The 18,680-nt window shown below is 37.0% G+C and overlaps 1 protein-coding gene across 5 annotated transcripts in view; it reads right to left on the bottom strand.

Annotated features, from left to right (window-relative positions):
• Window positions 1-18,680, bottom strand: part of LOC120869181 (putative COBW domain-containing protein 7) — a 56,818-nt gene that overhangs the window by 6,504 nt on the left and 31,634 nt on the right. For all 5 annotated transcript variants that reach the window (XM_040248495.1, XM_040248332.1, XM_040248409.1 and 2 more), the window contains 5 exons: window positions 14,513-14,569; window positions 11,665-11,716; window positions 3,926-3,994; window positions 3,758-3,823; window positions 1,573-1,702 (listed from right to left, as the gene is read on the bottom strand). In XM_040248495.1, the coding sequence (XP_040104429.1) occupies window positions 1,573-1,702; window positions 3,758-3,823; window positions 3,926-3,994; window positions 11,665-11,716; window positions 14,513-14,569 (374 nt within the window). The remainder of the gene's footprint in view (window positions 1-1,572; window positions 1,703-3,757; window positions 3,824-3,925; window positions 3,995-11,664; window positions 11,717-14,512; window positions 14,570-18,680) is intronic.

Here is an 18,680-nt window from a genome sequence, read left to right as displayed (position 1 = left end):
CATGCAGAAACAAAGACCCAGTGCAATCAAAAATAAATAAGTAAATCAGCTCTGCTTTCTATTAAAAAAAAAAGCAAAGGACTTAACAAGTTTTGATGTTATCACATAATTAGCACAAATACATTAACCACAAGCTTATTTGAATTTACAAAAGAAGTTCAGATGGCTAACACTGCTTAGGTAGTGCATTATATCCCTCTATTTTTTAAAAAATATTTATTTGTTCATTTATTTGGCTGTACTAGGTCTTAGTTGTGGCGTGCAGGAATTCTTAGCTGTGGCACATGGGATCTAGTTTTCTGATCAGGGATCGAGAGCGCACAGTCTTAGCCACTGGACCACCAGGGAAGTCCCTAATTTCTTTCTTTCTTTTTTTTTTTTGGCTTTAGAAATTTAACTGTATGTAAAGAACAGATTTTTGGACTCTGTGGGAGAGGGAGAGGGTGGGATGATTTGGGAGAATGGCAGTGAAACATGTATACTATCATGTAAGAAACAAATCGCTAGTCTAGGTTCGATACAGGATGCTTGGGGCTGGTGCACTGGGATGACCCAGAGAGATGATATGGAGAGGGTGCTGGGAGGGGGGTTCAGGGTTGGGAACTCATGTACACTTGTGGTGGATTCATGTCAATGTATGGCAAAACCAATACAGTATTGTAAAGTAAAAAAATAAAAAAAATGGAAAAAACAGATTTAACTGTCTATAAGGGAAAAATATTTGGAAAAAAATAGATATGTATATACATACATACATATATATATATATATACACACACATACATTACTTTGCTGAATTACTTTGTTGTATGCCTAAAAACATTCAGAAAACTAAGATCATGGCATCTGGTCCCAACATTTCATGGGAAATAGATGGGGAAACAGTGGAAACGGTGTCAGACTTTATTTTTGGGGGCTCCAAAATCACTGCAGATGGTGACTGCAGCCATGAAATTAAAAGACGCTTACTCCTTGGAAGGAAAGTTATGACCAACCTAGACAGCATATTGAAAAGCAGAGACATTACTTTGCCAACAAAGGTCCATCTAGTCAAGGCTATGGTTTTTCCAGTGGTCATGTATGGATGTGAGAGTTGGACTGTGAAGAAAGCTGAGTGCCGAAGAATTGATGCTTTTGAACTGTGGTGCTGGAGAAGACTCGAGAATCCCTTGGACTGCAAGGAGATCCAACCAGTCCATCCTAAAGGAGATCAGTCCTGGGTATTCATTGGAAGGACTGATGCTAAAGCTGAAACTCCAATACTTTGGCCAACTCATGCAAAGAGTTGACTCATTGGAAAAGACCCTGATGCTGGGAGGGATTGGGGGCAGGAGAAGAAGGGGACAACAGAGGATGAGATGGCTGGATGCCATCACTGACTCAATGGACGTGAGTTTGGGTGAACTCTGGGAGTTGGTGATGGACAGGGAGGCCTGGCGTGCTGCAATTCATGGGGTCGCAAAGAGTCGGACACAACTGAGCGACTAAACTGAACTGAACTGATGCCTAAAAATAATACATCGTAAATCAACTATATTTCAATTTTAAAAAAGTTCACTGTTTGTTACTTACCAATAAGAACCAATCGATTTGTTCTCTCACTGTCATCTTCCCAGTTCACTGGTGTCTCCTCCAGATCATATAGTTCATGGACACCCTGGACAATCACTTGTTGTGGTTTGTCTTTGATTGACACTAGCCCCTACTCAGAGGAGAATAACAAATCAGCCACAGTTTGAGTTTAAAAGCAGAAATTGAGCACCAATATTAATGCATTAATTATCCCTATTTCTTTTTAAAATACAGAATCATGAAGAACATACTGTTAAAATTCCTTAATTCCAGTTATTTGTGCATTAAAATCCTCCAATTTTTAAAATGTTTCTGCATACATTAATTTTTTAAAAACCCCTATTTCTACTGATAAAGTTAATATATGTATTATGATGTGTATTCAGTGTTATCACAATGAAAAACTGAAACAACTAAATGATAAAACATGTTAGGTATCAAATTCTACTGATTATTCTACTTTTAAGGACTTTATACTTATTTCCATTTTAGTAGGAAAATTTGAGATGTTAAAGGATTTTGATGATAGTATGTTTTTGAATGAGTTGCATTAAATGAAGTAGATAATGATGAAATAAAGGAAAACTATTGTATTTATCTGGATAAAATCCACTTTATATTGATTTATAGAAATAAAGAGCAAATTATCTAATAAACTGGCTCCTATGGGAATGATATAATTTCTCTGAAATAATATTAGTTATACACATTTATTATAAAATAATACAATTTGAAAAATAATAAGAGACAAACCACTGTCGTTACCACCTCACAATTTCTGTGTATTTTTGGTAATATTCATGTATTTTGGGTGTATGTTCTTCCAGTTTCCTCTTCTTGTGCAGTTTCATTTTCTGCTTTTTAAAGTTGAGTTTTAATATGTAAGAACAAACATTTTGAAAATAATTATCTAAGCATTAATTTTATACTTATATAAAGTCTTTGAAGTATCAGCTGTTACTAGAGTTCACATTTTAAACATACTGATTATTACCAGACCAATACTTTGTAAGAGCAAAGAGAAGGAACTCTATGAAGAGAAAGGCTGTGTCGTCTCAGATGCCCCAGTGTTGCTGTGATGAGAGGAAGGCCCAAAGGAGAACCAAAGAAAGGAAGAAGCAGAGAAAATGTCACATATCTAAGAACAGAATCCAATCTGGGATGGTGCAGAATGAGCCACTGAACTCTCTATGGAGTGGTATATATGACTGCTTAATTCTAGGTAACCACCGTACACTCACTAGGGATAAAAGCAGTTACAGAATGAAATGTGATCTTTCAATTAGGATCATAGAATCCAGATGGGGACAGAATCAGGGAGAAGCAGCAGACCTGGCTTAGTTCCTTTGGGTGGGAATGATTTAGGAGTACACTGGGATTCACCTGTGTTCCTTTACAGCGCCAAACCCAGGTAGAGCCTGCACAGGAGGTAAAGAAATCTAAATACTTTCCCTGTCACTTTAGTGACCCCAGGAAGTTGGCTGCTAACCAGAGAATCTAGTTACTAATAGTAATGATAATAAATAGCATTAATAAAACCCTAAGCACATTTCTGAAAACATAAGACTGCTCACTGGTTAAGCACACAGCCTAGAACCCACTGCTCCCTGGAAAAAACACCTTGTGTGACATAATAAAGTCAGATAAACATGAATGGATTTCCAAACATAGAGCAAGAATTCTTTTAGTCCTTCATAACTTTGTTGCACAGTATATCAGATGTTTAGTGTCTGCTAAATGCACCAAGAAGCATAAGGTTCGGCTGTGGCAAGCTTTCCGCTGTTAATGAAGCTCTCTTACCAACAGTAACACAAGAAAACATTCCATTTTCTCTGAATGACCACAAGTTGTATGCCAAGAGGAGAGAAATTTCAACAAGTCAAGCTCATTAGCCAGATAAATGCTCAGAGTGCCTGGGAGTAGAGAGCAAGGAGGGATGTTCCAAGGCATGCAGGCTGTTTAGCTGCAGCAACCGGTGAAGCTGTGCAAACCATGCTTTTACACAACTATGCAATGACTTTCAAAGCTTCTTTTCAGAAATGGAAATAAGGAAAAATGAAAACACACAAGGGTTATTTGAACTAAATTTAGTGCTTGTGTTTTTGACTAACTATGGGGGCTTTTTTGTAACAGCCAAGAAAGAGACTTTGTCCAAAAGTATAAAACCGTAAACTATGTACCACACCTTCAGTCGTATGACCTCCATGCAGTCGTCATCCCTGTTCCTCACATTCTTTTCCCACAGAAGATTCTGTATCAAGTGACATATTTTAATAAGATCAACCACTGCTCAGAGGAACAGCTACATGGCAAAACAATTGATAAATCATTAATAAGTTAAAAGTGCATTCACCTGAATATACACATTTAGACTTTCTTCCTCTGCATTTCCTGGTACTTCAAATGTGACTGTAATAATACTCTGTAAATCAAGAGATAGTCAATAATGATTTTTTATAATAATGTCAATCTATTTTTTTTTTAACCACAAGTGTCAAGATGAAAAGTAAGGAAACATTCATGGACATTTGTGTTGCCTTAACAATTGTATTAAGTATAAGCTTTTCACCATATTTGTTGATTTTTGATATCAGCAACTCCACGTGCTATATTCTATAGCTAGTCCATGGTTTAGTATTTACACAGAGAAACTCTTGTGAAAAGATACTCATTGTTTAATGCATTTGTTACAAGATTCTCAGCACTACAGGGAAGGTTAATATAAAGAGTGTATCAGGTATGTACTAAATGAGGTACTTTTGCCTGGGTCATTTTATTTCTTCTCATCATTTACTCATGACAACAAACTGTGGATTAAAGAGAATGATTTTCATTTTATAAATTGGGAAGGATGAGGCTCAGAAAAAAATAAACTACCCAGAGCCAGGAATAAAACTCAAATGCAAAGGTTCTCTGGGAAATATAAATACAAATTGAAAGATTCAGTTTATCTCTGACTGAACATGTTCCAAGAGAAGAAGAGTTCCTAGAGCTGAGAATGACTTTTAGAAGGCTGACATTAACATTTATAGAATGTTAACTCTGAGGTTTATTTTTTCTCCCAATCTTGATGATAAATCTCTCACTGACCACTCTAAGGAATCAGAAGCTTAAGATTTCCTCTAGCTGAGCACATAATTAAAATCCAAACCTCCATTTGCCACATTACCCCCAAATTTTAAAATTAATGATAAAAATACACAAGAGCTAAGCATAACACAACAAAAGCACAAACCCCATCTTGGAGAATAAGATGCTCAAGTCAAGCTTTAAAACAGACATAAAGAATACACTTATATACAGCATTGCATAATTGCCTAGAAACACATATCTTAATGTTACAAATCACACCTAAAAATCCATACAAAAATATACCAACTCATAAAGCATATCAAAATACATAGCAAAAGACTGCCAAATGAAACATAATTTGTTAATTTCAAAAGACAGCAGTAATTTAACCTTTATAAATGCTTAATATGCGTCTTATTCAAGTTGGATAACTTGGCTTTTCATGTTGGGAATGTCTCAATATAGGACTCAATACTGTATCAGGAATGATTTTTGATTTTGGCAAGTTAGAAATATGGTATTTCTAAAGAGTACAATTAACTCCAATGTGAAATTTTTAAAAAAAGTTTTAAAAACTAAGACAAAGCATCATGGGACTTCAGAGAGAGAGAGAATTAGAGAACCAGATGTTTTTCTGTACCAATAAACTCTTCTCATATTAGACAAATCCTAAAGAAGATGAAGTGGCTCAGTACTAAAGAATCCCCCTGCCAATGCAGGTTCAATCCCTGGCTCAGGAAGATTCCCTGGAGAAGGAAACGGCAATTCACTCCAGTATTCTTGCCTGGGAAGAATACTGGACAGAGGAGCCTGGTGGGCTACAGTTCATGGGTCGCAAAAGAGTAGGACAGACATAGCATTTAAACAACAATAAAGAAGATGAAACCCATAAATGTGCAGTGCAGAAGATGAGGGTCACAACTCAAGAGTTCACCCCTGGCTCTATTAATAAGTATACATAGATTGACACCTGGGTTTTCTCATCTACCTTTCTCTGTTCAAACCCAGTTCTTCTTTATCAGAATGAACAAGAAATCCATGAAAAACAAACAAATGCATTAAACATCATTCAGGGATGAAACTTTAATGACATACATAATATGTTCTAGGTATTACCCATTTCAGACTTTTTCCAGTTTACTTTGAATCTAAAATTAACTCTCCTTTTCCTGTCCACAGAAAGAAGCAGAAAACTGAAGCAGTAATTCAGAAGACTAAAGCAAAATAAGGTACTGCCCCTAAAATAAAATTTAGGAATAACTTAAATATTAGGATTTTGGTCTGTTTGTTCTTTAACCTACAGGATTCTCTCCCTCAGTTTCCCACTCTTTTGCAAACAATATCTAACATGTAGTAACATGCAATAACTTACCTTTCTTTTTTATCTGGAAAACTAAGCCCACTAATGTGCTTAAACGTAAAACCTCTCTCTCCACTCTCCACTCCTCTGGCTTCTCTTTCCTGTGACTCCTCTGCTGTGATATCCTGCCACTGGGCACACAGCTAAACATTTGGTGTTTTGATCCAAATCAGTCTGCCTTCTAGATTTCCCTATTTCTATTATTAATAATAGATTAATAATAATACAGATTTCTTGAGAAATCTGTATGCAGGTCAGGAAGCAACAGTTAGAACTGGACATGGAACAACAGACTGGTTGCAAATAGGAAAAGGAGTACGTCAAGGCTGTATATTGTCACCCTGCTTATTTAACTTATATGCAGAGTACATCATGAAAAATGCTGGACTGGAAGAAACACAAGGTGGAATCAAGATTGCCGGGAGAAATATCAATAACCTCAGATATGCAGATGACACCACCCTTATGGCAGAAAGTGAAGAGGAACTAAAGAGCCTCTTGATGAAAGTGAAAGAGGACAGTGAAAAAATTGGCTTAAAGCTCAACATTCAGAAAACGAAGACCATGGCATCTGGTCCCATCACTTCATGGGAAATAGATGGGGAAACAGTGGAAACCATGTCAGACTTTATTTTGGGGGGCTCCAAAATCACTGCAGATGGTGATTGCAGCCATGAAATTAAAAGACGCTTACTCCTTGGAAGAAAAGCTATGACCAACCTAGATAGCATATTCAAAAGCAGAGACATCACTTTGCCGACTAAGGTCCGTCTAGTCAATGCTATGGTTTTTCTAGTGGTCATGTATGGATGTGAGAGTTGGACTGTGAAGAAGGCTGAGTGCCGAAGAATTGATGCTTTTGAACTGTGGTGTTGGGGAAGACTCTTGAGAGTCCCTTGGACTGCAAGGAGATCCAACCAGTCCATTCTGAAAGAGATCAGCCCTGGGATTTCTTTGGAAGGAATGATGCTAAAGCTGAAGCTCCAGTACTTTGGCCACCTCATGCAAAGAGTTGACTCATTGGAAAAGATTCTGATGCTGGGAGGGATTGGGGGCAGGAGGAGAAGGGAATGACCGAGGATGAGATGGCTGGATGGCATCACCGACTCAATGGACGTGAGTCTGAGTGAACTCCGGGAGTTGGTGATGGACAGGGAGGCCTGGCATGCTGCAATTCATGGGGTCGCAAAGAGTCGGACACGACTGAGCGACTGAACTCAACTGAACTTTGTCCATTTAGGCTTGTTTCCCCTCACGTCTATCTTTCCATACTGCTCACCATCGGTTAGTAAGGCTATCGAAGCAAGCCGACCTGTTTCACAGTGCTCACTGTCTACCATTTCCATTCTCACTGTACACAACATAGATCAGGCCCTCATCACAGGGTACACAGACTTCCGCAGTAGTATCTTCCTGCTTGGTCTCCTGACTCCACGCTCCAATCCAGCTTACTGGATACTGTCCAATAGTACAGAATGAATTCTTTTTGCCTATCAAATCAAAGCCTAACACCTTAGCTCAAATTCTAATATCAACCATTCATCAGGACTTCTGCTCATCTGGAGCACTGTACTTTCCCACTTGTAAAGATCTGGACTGTTCTTTTCCTTATTTCTTCCAGTCCAAAAGAAAAAACAACAACAAAAAGCCTCCTAGTTTAAGGTTTCTTGTTGCTGTATAAATCAGAAAGCAGTTACAACTCTCGAAGAAGAAGCGTTAACAACTGGGAAGAGGCACAAAGAAATTCTCTTAACACTTTTGGAAATCTTTATCTTTATCTCAGTAAGAATTACAGAGATATCTGTTCATGTGTACATACAAATACACACGCACAAATATAAATAAAGATGCACTGACTTGAAAACTAAAAACATGTATGCTTTACTATACATTAAAAAAACAAAACAAAAATCTATCTTTCATGAAGCCTCAGATTCACTAAATCAAATGAGACTGTTCATGTTACTGAATCTCACAATCCTTGGTCTGCAATATTATATTATACTTTGCCCTATGTTGATATACCTAAAGTAGGAAAGTACATCAGAATCTCCTGTCAGTTCAGTTCAGTTCAGTTCAGTCGCTCAGTCGTGTCCGACTCTTTGCAACCCCATGAATCGCAGCACGCCAGGCCTCTCTGTCCATCACCAACTCCCAGAGTTCACTCAGACTCACGTCCATCAAGTCAGTGATGCCATCCAGCCATCTCATCCTCGGTCGTCCCCTTCTCCTCCTGCCCCCAATCCCTCCCAGCATCAGAATCTTTTCCAATGAGTCAACTCTTTGCATGAGGTGGCCAAAGTATTAGAGTTTCAGCTTCAGCATCATTCCTTCCAAAGAAATCCCAGGGCTGATCTCCTTCAGAATGGACTGGTTGGATCTCCCTGCAGTCCAAGGGACTCTCAAGAGTCTTCTCCAACACCACACTTCAAAAGCATCAATTCTTCGGTGCTCAGCTTTCTTCACAGTCCAACTCTCACATCCATACATGACCACTGGAAAAACCATAGCCTTGACTAGACGGACCTTTGTTGTCAAAGTAATGTCTCTGCTTTTGAATATGCTATCTAGGTTGGTCATAACTTTTCTTCCAAGGAGTAAGTGTCTTTTAATTTCCATCCCCATGGAAAAGAAATGCGAAAAAGCAAAATGGCTGTCTAAGGAGGGCTTACAAATAGCTGTGAAAAGAAGAGAAGTGGAAAGCAAAGGAGAAAAGGAAAGATATAAGCATCTGAATGCAGAGTTCCAAAGAATAGCAAGAAGAGATAAGAAAGCCTTCCTCTGCGATCAATGCAAAGAAATAGAGGAAAACAACAGAATGGGAAAGACTAGAGATCTCTTCAAGAAAATTAGAGACACCAAAAGAACATTTCATGCAAAGATGGGCTCGATAAAGGACAGAATGGTATGGACCTAACAGAAGCAGAAGATATTAAGAAGAGATGGCAAGAATACAGAGAAGAACTATACAAAAAAGATCTTCACAACCAAGATAATCACGATGGTGTAATCACTCACCTAGAGCCAGACATACTGAAATGTGAAGTCAAGTGGGCCTTAGAAAGCATTACTATGAACAAAGCTAGTGGAGGTGATGGAATTCCAGTGGAGCTATTTCAAATCCTGAAAGATGATGCTGTGAAAGTGCTACACTCAATATGCCAGCAAATTTGGAAAACTCAGCAGTGGCCAAGGGACTGGAAAAGGTCAGTTTTCATTCCAATCCCAAAGAAATGCAATGCCAAAGAATGCTCAAACTACTGCACAATTGCACTCATCTCACATGCTAGTAAAGTAATGCTCACAATTCTCCAAGCCAGGCTTCAGCAATACGTGAACCGTGAACTCCCAGATGTTCAAGCTGGTTTTAGAAAAGGCAGAAGAACCAGAGATCAAATAGCCAACATCTGCTGGATCATCGAAAAAGCAAGAGAGTTCCAAAAAAAAACATCTATTTCTGCTTTATTGACTATGCCAAAGCCTTTGACTGTATGGATCACAGTAAACTGTGGAAAATTCTGAAAGAATCTCCTGTAGAGCTTTTTTAAAAAAGAAAGAAGGACAAAGATTGGGATATCACACTTCTTGATTATAAACTATACTACAAAGCTACAGTAAGTTCTAGGAACTGGTACAAAAACAGACACACAGATCCAGGGAATAGAATAGAGAGCCCAGAAATAAACTCACACTCATATGGTCAATCAAATTACAACAAAGGAGGCAAGAATATACAACATGGAAAAGATAGTCTCTTCAGTAAATGGTACTGGAAAAACAGAACAGCTACAAGCAAAACAATGAAACCAGACCACTTTCTTATAACACAAACTTGAAATGGATAAAAGATTAAATTTAAGAGCTGAAACCAAAAAAGTCCTAAAGGAAAGGAGAGGGACTATATTCTTTGACATAAGTCTTGGCAATATTTTTTTGGATCTATTTCCTTAGATAAAAGCAACCAAAACAAAAATAAAGAATGGAACTACATCAAACTAAAACATTTTTGCACAGCAAAAGAAACCTTCAATAAAATGAAAAGGCAATTTGCAAGTGATTTGTCTAATACATGATTAATATCCAAAATACATAGAGAATCACACAACTCAGTATCACAAAAAAACCCAAACAATCTGATTCAAAAATGAGCAGAAGACCTGAACAGAGATTTTTCCAAGGAAGACATACAGATGGCCAACAGACAAGTGAAAAGATGCTCAACATTACTAAGCATCAGGGAAAAGCAAAATAACCACAATAAGATATGACCTTACAGCTTTCAGAATGGCTATCTTCAAAAAGACAACAAATAATAAGTGTTCGTGAAGATGTAAGAAAAACAGAACTCTCATGCACTATTGGCAGAAATGAAAATTGGCACAGCCACTATGGAAAACAGTAATGAAGCTTCTTCAAAAAAATAGGACTACCATTTATTGCTGTTCAGTAGCCCAGTCATGTCCAACAATTCTACCTCTAAGAAAATAAAAACAGTAATTCAAAAAGATATATGCCCACTAATGTTCATTGAAATATTATGTATTTACAACAGCTAAGATATGGAAACAGGAATCTAAGTGTTCACCAAGAAATGAATGCATAAAGATGTGGTGTGTGTGGGTGTGTGCACACATGCACATATGTACGTGTATACACACAACAGAATATTACTCAACTATGAAGACTGAAATGTTGCCATTTGTGACAGTACGGATGGGCCTACAAGTATGATGGTAAGTAAAATAAATCACACAGAAAAAGATAAATACCATGAATTCACTTATATGTAAAAAGCCAAAAAGCAAAACAAACAAACATGCATAACAAAACAGAAGCAGACTCATAGATAACAGAGAACAAACTGGTGGTTGCCAAAGGGAAGGATCGGGGGATAGGCAAAACAGGTGAAGAGGACTAAAAGATACAAACTTTCAGTTGTAAAATAAGTAAGTCATGAATATTCTATTAAGAAAAGTTTCTCAGAAAAAAATGACACAAATGTGGTAGTACAGCTCCCCATAAATATGAGCCAAAATGGAGACGGGTAAGTATGCTGTTATCATGGCCCTATTAAAACTGATTCAAAAATAAGTGACAGTCTCAAGGAAAAGGAGAGAAAGCAAGACACACTACTCACTCACAGGCTCCCTTCTCACGGTGTTTAAATGGAAGAAAAAAGTTATCCTTAAGCTCCACCATCCACAAGTTGCTTTAAAAAAAGGTGGGTACAGTGAAAATACACTTTGTTCCTGGCATCTTTCCTGCCTTTCCAAAGTCAGTTTTTATTTAAATAAGCCATGGATGTCTATTCCAGACTTTTCCTTATATCAGTTAGTTAAATATACTTAAAAATAAGCTGCATAAAGAACCCCTAGGCCACTTTTATACAGTAATTCTCATCAAAAGAACTAATCAAAATATGTTGACTGACATGTAGAATGGAGAAGCCAGAAAGCATGATTTTCTAAGATTTTAAATAACTGGTTTGATGAACTCTTTTTACGCATTAAGAAGCTAGATACAGATGACCTCAAGAACATTTAAATTATGAAAACTATCAAAACAGTTTAAAAATGCTTTTTAAAAAAGAGTTCTAATAAGACAGTTCTAAACAGAACAAGGTAGTTAGAGACGATTTTTTAAGATTTTTTTTTTTTTACCTGATCAAGATGAGGTTGTGTTGTTGGCACATGTTGAAGTTTTTTCTGCAAACTAAGAATAATTGATTATAAATTCAGAGCTCAACATATTTCTCATTTCACCGTATATATTACTTAGAGACACAAAGCTAAATAGGAGAGAACTTCCATAGCTGAATCTGTTACATAGTTCCAATTTTACATGCTGTTTACATATTTTAATAGACAAATGCTAGCAGACTGCTTACAAACCTCTCATAAAAATGTACATTCATTGACATATATACATATACACACAATATAGAGAAAAACTAACCTTAACTATTTTGTGTGGTAAATAGGTTTCTTTTTATTTCCAAAAGACCTAATATAGGCCTAGGAAAATATACCTAAGCATTTTACAACTGCTGAACATTTCATCTACTCTCCCTGTGAAAATTATGCTTGAACCTAAAGAAAATTAGAAGAGTAAGTTTTTTCCATATCAATGTTTTCCCTTGAATGTATCTACTTTAAAAAAATAAACAGTATCCATAAATGTAAGCCTTCTATTCAGTCAGTTACCAATGGCAGAGAGAAAACTAAAGGACTCCTAAAAATACATTGTTCTGATATAAAAGGAGCTAAAGATCAATATGCCATGACAAATTACAACCATAACAACTGCAGCATACCTTTAGAGACTGATGGGGGTAGGTTGGGAGGAGGAAAAGGACTTAAAACCTTGCAGATGTTTTGCCTTGGAGAACAGTGAGGGGTAAATTAGTAACAGCAAGTTTAGGAAAGAGAAAAGGCTTGTAGGAACTGTTGAAGGGAATGACTCTCCTTGGGGGGTCTCAGTAGGGACAGTGTCAAATTAAATCCTTCCCAGCTGGTTGCTCAGGAAAGGATTCTCTCCTTAAGCATCTAAGCACAAAGAAAAGTTATGCAAAGACCTTATCCAGAGCAGGGCCTTCATGTTAAGTAGTTATTTCTTTTAAGTATCACTAATGCAGTAAGTGTGAAATAAAATTACCTTGGAAACTTTGAAAAAATTCTATGTTCTTTCCCTGTGTTTAATATTTAATATTGGACAATGAATGCCTACAACTTCCACAGGCAAGAAAAAATTTTCCTCTACCTTTTAAGTCCCTGGGTGGGTCTGAAAATTAGACTGACCAAGATTAAGAAGAGAAAAGCATATACATTCATTTAATAAGGGTTTTGGTTGACAAAGGAAACTTCATAGTGAAATGAAGACCTGAAGAAAGGGTAAACCTGGGTGTTTCTGTGCTAGGTTTGATGAAGAGTGGAAAGCCATGGAGATATGACAGGACAGAGGATGAGCCAAGTGTGGTAAACTATGGGAAACTCAGCAAGGTCTGTGCCTTGAGATTCCCTCCATCTTCAGAGATAAGGATGCTCCTTTCCTTTGGGTATAGAGAGGTTACTGCTCACATAAGTCATACCTCTCACTATGACTCATTTACTTCAGAGGAAATGGGAGAAAATATTTGCAAATCATGCATGTGATAAGGGGTCAATACCTAAGTTATTTAAGAACATCTACATTTTAGCCACACACAACCACACACACACACACACACAAAAAAAAATAATAATAATCCAAATAAAAAATGGGCAAAGTATCTGAACAGACATTTCTCCAAAGATAATATACAAATGGCCAACAAGTAAATGAAAAGATGCTGAATATCTAATTGTTATAGAAATGCAAATCAAAACCACAATGTATCTCATGCCCACTGGGACAGCTACTACCAAAACCAACAGAAAATAGCAACTGTTGGCAAGGATGTGGAAAAATTGGAACACTTATGCACTGTTTGCGGGAATGTAAAATGGTGCAGCTGCTATGGAAAACAATATGATGGTTCCTCAAAATATTAAAAATAGAATTACCATATGATCCAGCAATCTCAGTCCTGGGCATATATCCAAAGAATTTAAGGCAGGGTGTTGAAAAGGTATTTGCACACCCAACCCACGATCACTGCAGAATTATTCACAATAGCCAAGAGGTGAAAGCAACCTGAATGTCATTATCAATGAATAAATGGATAAATTAAAAATGACATGTACAATGGAATATTATTTAGTCTTAAAAAAGGAAGACACTATTGCCACATGCTACAAAACAGATGAACCTTGAGAACTAAGTGAAATAAGTTAGTCACAATAAGACAAATACTGAATGATTTCACTTATTTGAGGTATCTAAAGTTACCAAATTCTTAGAAACAGATGACAGATTGGTAGTTACCAGGGGCTCACAGGGAGAAGAAAACCAGGAGTTGTCATCAGACTGGTACAGAGTTTCAGTTTTGCAAGATGAAAAAGCAGATCCATTGCAAACAATGTGAATATACTTAACACTACTGAATGAACTGTACAGTTAAAACTGGTTAAGGATGGTTAAAAAAAAAAGATATCAATGACCAGGGAAGAACTATTTGTTCTTTCCCTTATCAAAATGATTCCCTGGGGAAAGAGATAGGAAACTGATCCATTACTACAGGAAAAGGAGTGCTTGAGGGAATACCCCAAACTAAAGCTTTCTATGTATTCTATGTGTTTTCTCATAGGAAGAATTACTCACAGTGGTTGGGAAAGAAATAGTAACATCAAATCTCTACAGTTAAGTACCACTTACACTGTAACTTCTGTAGGAAAATACATGTGATTTCCAAACATCCAGTTAGCAAAACTTTCAAGAACATAATCATTAGGAATGATCTAGAACATCAAAGATGTAATAGGAAGCATAAATCAAATGTGCATATGTATAAATCATTCTGTTAACACCTATAACTGTAGGGGAAAAAAAAAAATTATAGTAAAAGTGACCAAAACAGGACAGGAAACATACCTTATTCCAGAGAGACTGTCAAAGGCATGAAGATCTAATACTTTTGCAAGATCAACTCTAAAAGGAAGAACACCAACATGAAGTGTTAAATTCTGTAAAATATAATTAATAAAGAAAAGTAATCTCTATTTTGCCAGAAATGTAGACATAAAAATTAATTAATATATACTATTTGGGGAAACACATAACATGACAGCAAGGAACAAAAAAGCTTTTGTAAAAAATTTCTATGGGATTTATGCATAAAAATTTAAAAACAGAATAAATGGTTTTAGACCAAGGAAGAAAATTATTTTATTACTTCAATAAACTGTAGTGGGTTTTTTGGTTTGTTTTTACTTAAATTGTCTTTTCAGTTCGAAAAACTTGAGCTTTTCACGCTAGATTTTTATAGCAAATAAAAAATTGGTTAAAAACTTAAACTTTTCAAAAGTAGCAGTTTACTACTCAAAAGATGAAATGAGCAAAACTGAACAAATGTAAAGAACAGAGTAGTATAGGAACATTATCTTTGGAATTACTGTATTTCTTTTACTCCAACTTTCATGATACAATGAGTAGTATCATAAGAATATAAGCAGTCAAATAATCAATACATAAATATTTATTCTAGGACCCTTATCTGCCTCCAAAAAATGTGGTTTGATTTTACTTCCTTCAGTTGGGGTTGCATATAGACTGAAACTTCCTATTAGTGCTCTATTTGAATAAATATTATTTCTGTTAAAATTATTTAGTGGTAATTAAGCCTTGTTAGGAAAGCAGAGATTGAAATCAGAAGAGGTTATCATATCACAATCAACATTCAGTTCAGTTCAGTTCAGTCGCGTCTGACTCTTTGCGACCCCATGGACTGCAGCATGCCAGGCCTCCCTGTCCATCACCAACTCCCGGAGTTTACTCAAACTCATGTCCATTGAGTCGGTGAGGCCATCCAATCATCTCATTCTCTGTTGTCTCCTTCTCCTCTCACCTTCAATCTTTCCCAGAATCAGGGTCTTTTCAAATGAGTCAGGTTTTTCGCATCAGGTGGCCAAATTATTGGAGTTTCAGCTTCAACATCAGTCCTTCCAATAAATATTCAGGACTGATCTCCTTTAGGATGGACCGGTTGGATCTCCTTGCAGTCCAAGGGACTCTCAAGAGTCTTCTCCAACACCAGACTTCAAAAGCATCAATTCTTCAGTGCTCAGCTTTCTTTATAGTCCAACCCTCACATCCATACGTGACTACTGGAAAAACCATAGCCTTGACTAGATGGACCTTTGTTGGCAAAGTAATGTCTCTGCTTTTTAATATGCTGTCTAGGTTGGTCATAACTTTTCTTTCAAGGAGTAAGCGTCTTTTTATTTCATGGTTGCAGTCACCATCTGCAGTGATTTTGGAGCCCCAAAAAATAAAGTCTGCCACTGTTTCCACTGTTTCTCCATCTATTTGCCATGGAGTGATGAGACTGGATGCCATGATATTTGTTTTCTGAATGTTGAGCTTTAAGCCAACTTTTTCACTCTCTTCTTTCACTTTCATCAAGAAGCTCTTTATTTCTTCTTCACTTTCTGCCATAAGGGTGGTGACATCTGCATACCTGAGGTTATTGATATTTCTCCCGGCAATCTTGATTCCACCTTGTGTTTCTTCCAGCCCAGCATTTCTCATGATGTACTCTGCATATAAGTTAAATAAGCACAGTGACAATATACAGCCTTGACATACTCCTTTTCCTATTTATAAAGAATAGTGATTGAGTTCCAATTTTTATGCCAGCCTATGAAATAGGAAAAGGGGTACGTCAAGGCTGTATATTGTCACCCTGCTTATTTAACTTATATGCAGAGTACATCATGAGAAATGCTGGGCTGGAAGAAACACAAGGTGGAATCAAGATTGCCGGGAGAAATATCAATAACCTCAGGTATGCAGATGTCACCACCCTTATGGCAGAAAGTGAAGAAGAAATAAAGAGCTTCTTGATGAAAGTGAAAGAAGAGAGTGAAAAAGTTGGCTTAAAGCTCAACATTCAGAAAACAAATATCATGGCATCCAGTCTCATCACTCCATGGCAAATAGATGGAGAAACAGTGGAAACAGTGGCAGACTTTATTTTTTGGGGCTCCAAAATCACTGCAGATGGTGACTGCAACCATGAAATAAAAAGACGCTTACTCCTTGAAAGAAAAGTTATGACCAACCTAGACAGCATATTCAAAAGCAGAGACATCACTTTGCCGACTAAGGTCCGTCTAGTTAAGGCTATGGTTTTTCCTGTGGTCATGTATGGATGTGAGAGTTGGACTGTGAAGAAGGCTGAGCACCGAAGAATTGATGCTTTTGAACTGTGGTGTTGGAGAAGACTCTTGAGAGTCCCTTGGACTGCAAGGATATCCAACCAGTCCATTCTGAAAGAGATCAGCCCTGGGATTTCTTTGGAAGGAATGATGCTAAAGCTGAAACTCTAATACTTTGGCCACCTCATGCGAAGAGTTGACTCATTGGAAAAGACTCTGATGCTGGGAGGGATTGGGCCAGGAGGAAAAGGGGATAACAGAGGATGAGATGGCTGGATGGCATCACTGACTCAATGGACGTCAGTCTGAGTGAACTCCGGGAGTTGATGATGGACAGGGAGGCCTGGCATGCTGTAATTCATGGGGTTGCAAAGAGTCGGACACAGACTGAGCAACTGAACTGAATTGAACCAATGAAACAGTAAGGGCTTCCCTGGTGGCCCAGCAGTAAGGAATGTGCCTGCAGTGCAGGAGACGAGAGCTCCATCTCTGGGTTGAGAAGATCCTCTGGTGAAGGGAATGGCAACGCATTCCAGTATTCTTGCCTGAAAAGCGGACAGAGGCGCCTGGAGGGCCACAGTCCAGGGGGTCGCTAAAGAGTCAGACACAAATGAGCGACTAAACAACAACATGAAACAGTAAAGACAGTGATTTCTCCACAATCAAAGCTACAGTGGAGAAATGTTTGAAGAAAAATGACAACAGTAAGATCAGGTTTCAAAATTAGACTCCAGGGATATGCTGAACATTTATTAAATTTTCTGACAAGGAAAATAAAACTTCAGGGATATGCTGAATATTTATTAAAGTTTCTACAAGGAAAATGAAACTTCATTTGAGAAAGATTTTGTCAAAATTTTTTCAAATATAAAATATGTAAAAACCATCTCCTTTAACAGAGCTGAGCAGCTGTGTCTGCTTTGTTCATTCTCAATAGTCTGTCATGTATTCATAATTGTAGCAACAAGAGTCTGTTAAGTTATGAACCTTATCCTGAAACAAGGCAGACAAATTCCCATCTTATTAAAAGAATGATACTCCAGAGTTCTATGTTAACAGACTGTAATATTTCAAATTCTTGACATTCTAGATGAGCAGAATTAGGAAAATAATCAAGCAAAGAAGTAAATGTTCCATGAAAAAATTTCTGAATATCAATTTACATAAGAGACCAAAGCCTTAATATTAAACATATTTCCTTTCATACAATCACAGTTAAGCAAATATTTATACTGAGAGGTGACAAGTGAATGAAGCTTTTCACCAATTTTGTCATCTTTAACTTAGGAAATAGCTTAAAAGTTTTAAAAGTTTACACATGCTAATTGTGTGAATATCAAAATTCAGGCAAACACAAGCTTCTAAACAATCTACAGTTTTCACCGCAACAGTGTTCTTGAGAATACATAGATAATTCTGCTTTATACCCAGATTCTTTTGATATTTCCAACAAGATGGTATCAATAAAAGATCCAGACAGGATAAATTGTACAGAGAACAAAAAATACCAAAGTCCCTCACTGTATCTCACCAGATTCACAATGGAGAGGAAAAGAGAAAAGTCTGAGGTTCCAGATGAAAGCTGTCATGGACTTTCCCCAAATTTAGTACCACCATCAAAAAACAAATTTCTTCACTCATCCAAGGCATGTAACTAGAAAACTAATTTTCATGGCATCAAATTTTATTTAATTTCTCCCTTCAGAGATAAAAACAGCAGATCTTTTCCAAAACATTAATATAGAAAACATAAAAAGACTATTACTATCATGTAAAAACTGAATGGCAGAATGAAGCAAACAAAGAAGAAAAAAGTTCCAAAGCTCATAATTTCTCCTAATTTCTTGAGCTATCATGCCAGAAGTACCTAATCTTTTCCCTAT

The sequence above is a fragment of the Oryx dammah genome, unplaced genomic scaffold (assembly GCF_014754425.2).
Source record: "Oryx dammah isolate SB20612 unplaced genomic scaffold, SCBI_Odam_1.1 HiC_scaffold_1, whole genome shotgun sequence".
NCBI classification, from domain to species: domain Eukaryota; kingdom Metazoa; phylum Chordata; class Mammalia; order Artiodactyla; family Bovidae; genus Oryx; species Oryx dammah.
The sequence above is the reverse complement of the archived record's forward strand: the minus strand, read 5'-3'. Positions and strand labels throughout refer to the sequence as shown.